This window comes from Diaphorina citri, unplaced genomic scaffold, assembly GCF_000475195.1.
Source record: "Diaphorina citri unplaced genomic scaffold, Diaci psyllid genome assembly version 1.1 scaffold197, whole genome shotgun sequence".
NCBI lineage: Eukaryota > Metazoa > Arthropoda > Insecta > Hemiptera > Psyllidae > Diaphorina > Diaphorina citri.
The window spans coordinates 52,094-60,022 of record NW_007377634.1 but is presented as its reverse complement, the minus strand read 5'-3'; the positions used below and the strand labels follow the sequence as shown (position 1 = coordinate 60,022).

At 35.9% G+C, this 7,929-nt stretch overlaps 1 protein-coding gene across 1 annotated transcript; it reads right to left on the bottom strand.

Annotated features, from left to right (window-relative positions):
• Window positions 1–453: 453 nt before the first annotated feature.
• On the bottom strand, window positions 454–1,212 carry LOC113466006. Its single transcript, XM_026821050.1, has 2 exons — window positions 872–1,212; window positions 454–756 (listed from the first exon to the last, which is right to left on the bottom strand). The coding sequence occupies exons 1-2, from the start codon at window positions 1,187–1,189 to the stop codon at window positions 454–456; spliced, it is 621 nt and encodes a 206-aa protein (XP_026676851.1). The 5' UTR covers window positions 1,190–1,212.
• Between the last annotated feature and the right edge of the window lie 6,717 nt (window positions 1,213–7,929).

Here is a 7,929-nt window from a genome sequence, read left to right as displayed (position 1 = left end):
CACTAATACTACAGTACTTTTCGATCTGTTTACAGCCAGAACGGGTTCATCTGTCTGTCTTTCTACCGAAGAAACGAACACATTGTTGAGGTTCAGACAGGTAAGTAGTGCACTCTGGAGAGGACACGCTGGTACCTTTCACAGTTATCTACCACCATGTGAGAGCACTTGTACTTTCTAGCCAGAGATAGTTTACTACTGACACTGCCAATGACCTGTAAATATTTGGTTAGTTCATTTTCTGGTGCATTGTTCTTAGCTAGTTCTCTGACAATATCTTCAACAGGTACTAAAGTGGACACTGACTTCCCACCATGCCACTTCTTAGAAACAAACAGTTGAGATATCACAGGCCAATGTTGAATTTTGGATTTCTCTTTCAGAAATACCCAATGGAATAGTTTGTCACTAATGTTGAGCATCTTACAGAATTTATCTATTGATATCTTGGGATCATTTGGTTGAGCATTGATTGCATGATATCACAGGCCAATGTTGAATTTTGGATTTCTCTTTCAGAAATACCCAATGGAATAGTTTGTCACTAATGTTGAGCATCTTACAGAAGTTATCTATTGATATCTTGGGATCATTTGGTTGAGAATTGATTGCATAAGCTAAGGAGACCACACCTGTAGATTGGTACAACTTTTTGTCCACAGAATTTTGCCATTCCTGTAATTTGATTAGGTTGTCAATATAGACTTTATCAGGATCCATTAGAAAATAGCTATTTGAGATAGACTTTAAGTTGACCAGTTGATTGGACTTACTATTCACACAATTTGTAAACCTTAACATCCCTGCCTCTCTGTTAAATCCTAGGATATCATACAGTTCAATGGCTTTAGGAGATAGACTTTAAGTTGACCAGTTGATTGGACTTACTATTCACACAATTTGTAAACCTTAACATCCCTGCCTCTCTGTTAAATCCTAAGATATCATACAGTTCAATGGCTTTAACTAGGTCACCCTTGGCAATTAAAAAGTTTACATAAATATCAAATGCTTTGGTTTCACTGAGAAATATTTCATTCATAATAGTGGGTTTTAAAGTTTTAGCAAGAAAACTAATAACTTTTAGTATGACATTATTGTTTTTCTTGTTAATGGCACAGGTAAGAAGTTGTTTTTTTGACACTAAGGACTTGAATGGTTCCAGACATTCGTCTTGTCCTTTACACATGTTGGACACAATGTTACTGATATCTATGGGTTTGAGCAATTGTCTGATTGTGTCATAAATAAATTGAGTCGTAGTTGTTTTGTTAAATAGGAAATCTTCAGACACAGAAAGTAAGTAAGTACCTATATCTTTTAAAATTTTGAAATCCTGATAACTACAGTGAGCCAAATCACCATATCTTATCCTCTTAATTATTTTTCATAAAATTTGAAGGTTTTCCAGTTTTCTCCCTAACCTTCTTGGCTATTCCACTGATTTCTAACTCCATTACTTCACAAAATAGGGTAGGTAATAGTCAGACTGCGACCTTTGATAAAAGAATTCCACAGAATACGGAATTAGCACAAACGGAACCTGGGGATTTAGACCTACCGGTAAGAGTCATTATACCGGTAATCAATGTACAGGGTGGGCTGTGAAAGCAGCAAAAAGACTTGCCAATATACAACTCCATTCAGAAGTGCTGGACAAAGTAATAGAGTTACAAAATGGCAGGATTAAATCAAGAGGGCTGAAGGAACACTTTTGAAACGTACCACCCAGGATGAACAACAATGGAAGAACTTTGGAGATACTTACTACATTCTAAATTAGACTACATTCTAAGACCTTTTTCTCGGCAATTCACCTCACATGGGTGCATCCAAAATCCAGTAGAACGTCAGGTGTGCCAGTTGGTATACTTTGATGACTTTGCATGGTTCGTGAGGAAAGCTGCTGGCTACAGAAATCTTTCACTTTCGGGAGATAAGTCGATATGAAAATAAACGACCATTCTGAAACTTTTTCGCCACTCTGTAATTTACGTCATGACCATTATCCCGATAAGTTTTACAGCCAAGCCCCCTTCGAGGGGGTCTCACAAGTCACAATACATAATAAGCGTTCATTCCTTATCAACTTTTTAAAAGGCGCTACCGCAGTGAGACCCGGTAGACAAGAGTTCCATATTCTATATGTCTCAGTGGCGTAGATTAGGTGTTCAGAGGTCGAACAGAGCCAGTAGCGATGACATGTTGAATATATCAGTTCCCAGTGGATTGCTGAAGTTAGGTAATGTTGCGTGTAGTTAGGTAATATCCGGATGGGCAATCGAGTGTTGCTGGCTCTTCCCGGCCGCAATCGGACTAGGTGAGACTAATGTGTGAGAAGGCGGGTAGCTTGTCACCGAATGGAGTGTAAAACGCCCGTCACTGAAAACCGTAGCTACATGTGATGTCAATTATCATACAATGATGCCAATTCTCAACGTACCTATAGGTACCTATCTAACAATCCAGATATACAAGTCGGTATTGAAGTAGGTACCTAAATTGTTTGCAAGTTGTGATCGTAAGAACGTAAACGTAAGTAAGTACCTACCTACTTTTGCTAGTAGCATAACAACTTGTTTCAGATAATTTCTGATGAACCATTGGTCGACACTGTTTGCTTTTTATTTCGTTATCTATCAATCCATTTTGATTGCTATACTTACCTACTGATGTGCGATGGCACTAGAGAGGGTCAGGTTCAATTTATATTATAGTACAAGAAATGTGTAATGTAATACTTTAATGCAAATAAACTAAATAATTACGATTTCATAAGTTTGTAGAGTTTTCATTGTCTTTTTTTTCTCTTGGAGGGATGCGTCCTTTTATTTGGCTTTCCCTTTTTCCATCTAGCTAACTCCATTGTGAAAAATAATCAATTTTATTTAAAATAATGAAAAGTATAGCCAGGTTTAAATAAGTATAAAAAAATAAACAATTTATTTGTATGTAGGTACCTAGATGAATAATTATGTTTATTGATGTCAATTATCATACAGTGATGTCAATTCTCTAGGTACCTACCTATCTAACAATCCAGATATAGGTACAAGTCGGTATTGAAGTACCTAAATTGTTTGCAAGTTGTGATCGTAAGGACGTAAACGTAAGTAAGTACCTACCTACTTGTGCTAGTAGCATAACAACTTGTTTCAGATAATTTCTGATGAACCATTGGTCGACACTGTTTGCTTTTTATTTCGTTATCTATCAATCCATTTTGATTGCTGATTATTCTTCGCGGGGGAGATCCCGGAATTTATTCAAAACTCCTCGGTGCATGTAGTAATTACGTGCGTTGTTGAATCATGAATTGCAATCGATAATATAATTATCTTGATTACGCTTTGTTTAACATTGGTATCTACCTACTTTCACAGAAACAATCAACTGCTCATCTTTTATTCTCAAAGTTTGATGGCGGAGATTATCCGATGACATCGCCTCTTACAATGTTAAATGGTACACAAATTCATACTTCATACACTTTCTTCACGGTGTCTACCTATTCGTCCAAAAATATGGAAAAGAAATGCCGCTTTCATTACGTTTACATTTCTCGTGTCGCCCTTCTTCACTCATTTCTTACCATCACGTGTTCAGAATACTGTTCCCTAATAGCTAACTGATAGGAGGTAATAAAACAACAATATTAATCATTATTTGATAGGACTTTACACAATAATAATTGTTATTTGTCAATCAAGTCATTCTTATCCTAATTATTCGGTCCGGGACCACATTCGGCCGTTTCGCTATCTCCTTAGCCGTCAATGTCGAGTTACGTCGATGCTGAATCCATAATCCATTTTGATACAAGGTTCCTCGATTGTTCAAACCCTCCGATACAAATAAGAAAGGCATCGGCGCGGCGTCAACTATCATGTACTCTTGAGACGCATCAACCATCATTTAAACATCAGATTCACAGTTACTGGTGTTCTTCCCAAGTAGCACTATTCACTATTTGCAGGTGAATTTTTACCCTGACTTTAGTAATTAGCATAATGTTTAGTAGGATCTTAAGTTCTTGGCCAGTGCTGAGATATGAACATTCTGAAGAACGTAGGTTGATAAGAAATTCTCAAATTTATCAAAATAACGAAACATCACCAAGTCAATGATAGTGAGCAACACTTTACGTTTTCTTTCTTGCCCACGTGTTCTCTCTCTTGATTACGCTTTGTCTAACATAGGTATCTACCTACTTTCACAGAAACACTCAACTGCTCATCTTTTATTCTCAAAGTTTGATGGCGGAGATTATCCGATGGCATCGCCCCTTACAATGTTAAATGGTACACAAATTCATACTTCATACACTATCTTCACGGTGTCTACCTATTCGTCCAAAAATATGGAAAAGAAATGCCGCTTTCATTACATTTACGTTTCTCGTTTCCCCCTCCTTTACTCATTTCTTATCATCACGTGTTCAGAATACTGTTCCCTAGCTAACTGGTAGGAGGTAATAAAACAACAATATTAATCATTATTTGATAGGACTTTACACAATAAATGTTATTTGTCAATCAAGTCATTCTTATCCTAATTATTCGGTCCGGGACCACATTCGGCCGTTTCGCTATCTCATTATCCGTCAATGTCGATAATCCATTTTGATACAAGGTTCCTCGATTGTTCAAACCCTCCGATACAAATAAGAAAGGCATCGGCGCGGCGTCAACTATCATGTACTCTTGAGACGCATCAACCATCATTTAAACATCAGATTCACAGTTACTGGCGAGTATTTTAACCCTCCGATACAAAGAAAAGCGTCGCCGTCGACTATGATGTACTCTTGAGCCGCATCAATCATCAATTAAAAGCTATCTATATCCGCACTCGTCGACCGACATCGACTGAGGTCGCGACTACGTATAGACATTAGACACAGCCAAACATCAGATTCACTTTTACTGACGTTCTTATTCTTACAAGTTCCAAGTAGCACTACTCACCATTTGCAGGTGAATTTTTACCCTGACTTTAGTAATTAGCATAATGTTTAGTACCTAGGATCTTAAGTTCTTGGCCAGTGCTGAGATATGAACATTCTGAAGAACGTATGTTTATTTATTATTATTGTGTAGGTATACAAAGAAATTTAAAATTAAAGTATGTACATAGGTGTACATAAATAATTTGTATCTACATATATATATATGTACATTGTAGAGTAAAATTTAAAATACAGATCTCAAGAGAGAAATAAGTTTCCTGTCAAAGTAGAGCAGTAGGTAATGGACCCTACCGAGAAATTATATTAAGCTTCCCTATATCATAAATTATATGGATAGATGACTATAACTGACAGGATATTTCACATTAAAAAACTTCAGAAATTACCAACAACATTCAAACAATGAATATTCAATGAAAAGGCGATGAAAAATAATAAGCACAAAACAAGTTGGACAAATGCCAGAAATTTCTTGTGGGATAGGATGGAATAGAAAGCCATTAGAGTACATCATCATAAATTAGGTATTACTATCAGTAGGTACTTGGAGGAAAAAATGAATAATAATGATACCAGTTTATCTGCAATGTACATGATATTTACTATAGCTGATATATTGGAACAAGCTGATATATTGGATAGATCTCATCAGAAATTATTTCCAGGAAAATGTGAGGAATCATGAACAACTGCCCAGCATCTATTTCAATTTAAGTACAATGTAAGAGGTCCAAAATTATCTTTATTGCAGAAGTTAATCTCTAACATAGAGATTAAGCAGTCCAGTCCACCTTGATAAAAATGATAGATCTCATCAGAAATTATTTCCAGGAAAATGTGAGGAATCATGAACAACTGCCCAGCATCTATTTCAATTTAAGTACAATGTAATAAGTCCAAAATTATCTTTATTGCAGAAGTTAATCTCTAACATAGAGATTAAGCAGTCCAGTCCACCTTGATAAAAAATAATTTACAAATAGTAACATTTCATGTAGGTAGGAAAGATTATAAATATAGCCGGTAAGAGACAGTTCAGTTTTTCCATTTGGTATTATTCCTCAAGGCATTCTCAGCATAGAAGTAGCTCTCAGACTGTGTAACAAGTCTTCAAATGTCAGCAAAAATGCTAGCAGTTCATTCACCCAGGATAATTGATGTCGGCATTAAAATAGCAACAGGTAGGTAGATGTTCTTCAGATAATCCTGCTTAAGAAGGCTTTTCGAAGAATTAATTATTCTTAACATTATAATTTCACGTAAGCACTAAGTTCAAGAAGCTATGTAGGTAAATGCCATAAATGTCCTTATCAGTAAAGGTCAAATATCTACCTAATCAGATACCTATACATAATATGATAGTTTGATAGTAGATAAATATACGGTACCTTAGGTACCTACCAAAGGATATTATGGTCTTGAAAATCAGGACATAGGAAAAAATCCACTTGGTCTCTATATTTAGCTCTAATATCAATGTTTTTCTTCTAAAAACATCGTTAATATATAGGTACCTACTTATCTCATTTTCACATAGACTATAAATAAGTAGGTACCAGAACTAAATTCACTAGATTGCTAGAATCATTAGGTATGTATCTTCTACACATCATGAGAGTAGGTACTCAACTACTCATACTTCCTACCTAGGTAGGTATCAGTACCTACCTAGGTAGGATGTTAATACCTTATCCATCTATTATTTAATTTGTAAATATTTCGACGCCTCACAGGCAAAATATTTATAAACACGGAACGGGAACTGAGTGACTTCCTATCTTAAGGTCATAGCTTGTTTATTTTTACACAATCGGAAGGTCACTGGTTCTGCCAGCAGATTGTCAGCAACTTGTACTGAATTAACCTGGTGGACCAGACCGGTTTAGGTTAGGTAGCTTTGCGAGATGAACGTCTTGTACCGAATCTAACCGAGTATCGCGGACAGCTTTAGGTATTTTTATACGTCATAGAGGTAATTTGTTATTATTATTTTTTTTTTTGAAAATATTTAAAGATGTATATTTTTTACAACAAGGTTTACATACCTACATCTGTCATCATTACTGTTCTAAGGGTAGGTTTTTTTTTTCTTTTACCAGCCCGATTTCGGAAATTTTTACCAGAAAAGGAAGTTCAATAGGTAGGTATAGGTACTCAGACTACTGAGTGACGAGGAAGCACTTGGCATTTTTTATTCCTCTAAATTTTTCGTTCCACCGTCCACAAAAAACTTTGCAAAGTTCAACATGGACCTTCACAGTTCACAAAGTTACTGAGATTCGTGAGATATCAATCAAGACGTTCAATGAAGAAGTAAATTCAAAAGAGCAAAATACGCCTACCCTCCCATTGTGTAATCAAATCAATAAAAATACGCCTAGTGTGAGAACACAGCCATCCGTATATTGATCTCCCCTACTTTCATCAAAAATGTAAACAAAATTTGAAAATAATTAAAAAAGAAAAGAAAAAAAAATTAGTGATCTCATCTCATTTCTCAATCTCCCCCATTCATTCACACCCTTATCAGGCGTTATCAGCGCTTCTCATTATCATTAGCACTCGTAATTTGATATCAGTTATTAATCAAGCTGTCCTAAATCATTAGAACCAACCTCTTCATTCTTATCAAGTTCTTCAAGTTGACGATGGACTAATCAGATGGTTGTACGGATGTTAAGTTGCTATGGAAAGGAAGGTAGTTTTCTCATTGTTTTAAACATAAATACCCTTTTATTGTTTGTCAAATGCTGTTCCGTCATTGGTGCACTGTGCTAAATTTTATGACCTGACTTGGAGTTGAACCACCAACCTCCAGAACCGATATCCATGATATGCTAGTCATTGCCTTACTGATTGTTCTTTATAAGACACTCTTTGTTGTTGCTGATGGTGATAACACCTCTTGTTAACATTAAGAGGAATAGGTATTTCTCTGACTTGTTGGTGTAGTGGTCAAG

Coding starts and splice junctions, on each gene's coding strand:
- LOC113466006 (XM_026821050.1), bottom strand. CDS start 1,189: ATGTGTAAAGGACAAGACGAATGTCTGGAACCATTCAAGTCCTTAGTG. Junction 757..871: donor ATAGTAAGTCCAATCAACTG/GTCAACTTAAAG, acceptor TCCAATCAACTG/GTCAACTTAAAGTCTATCTC.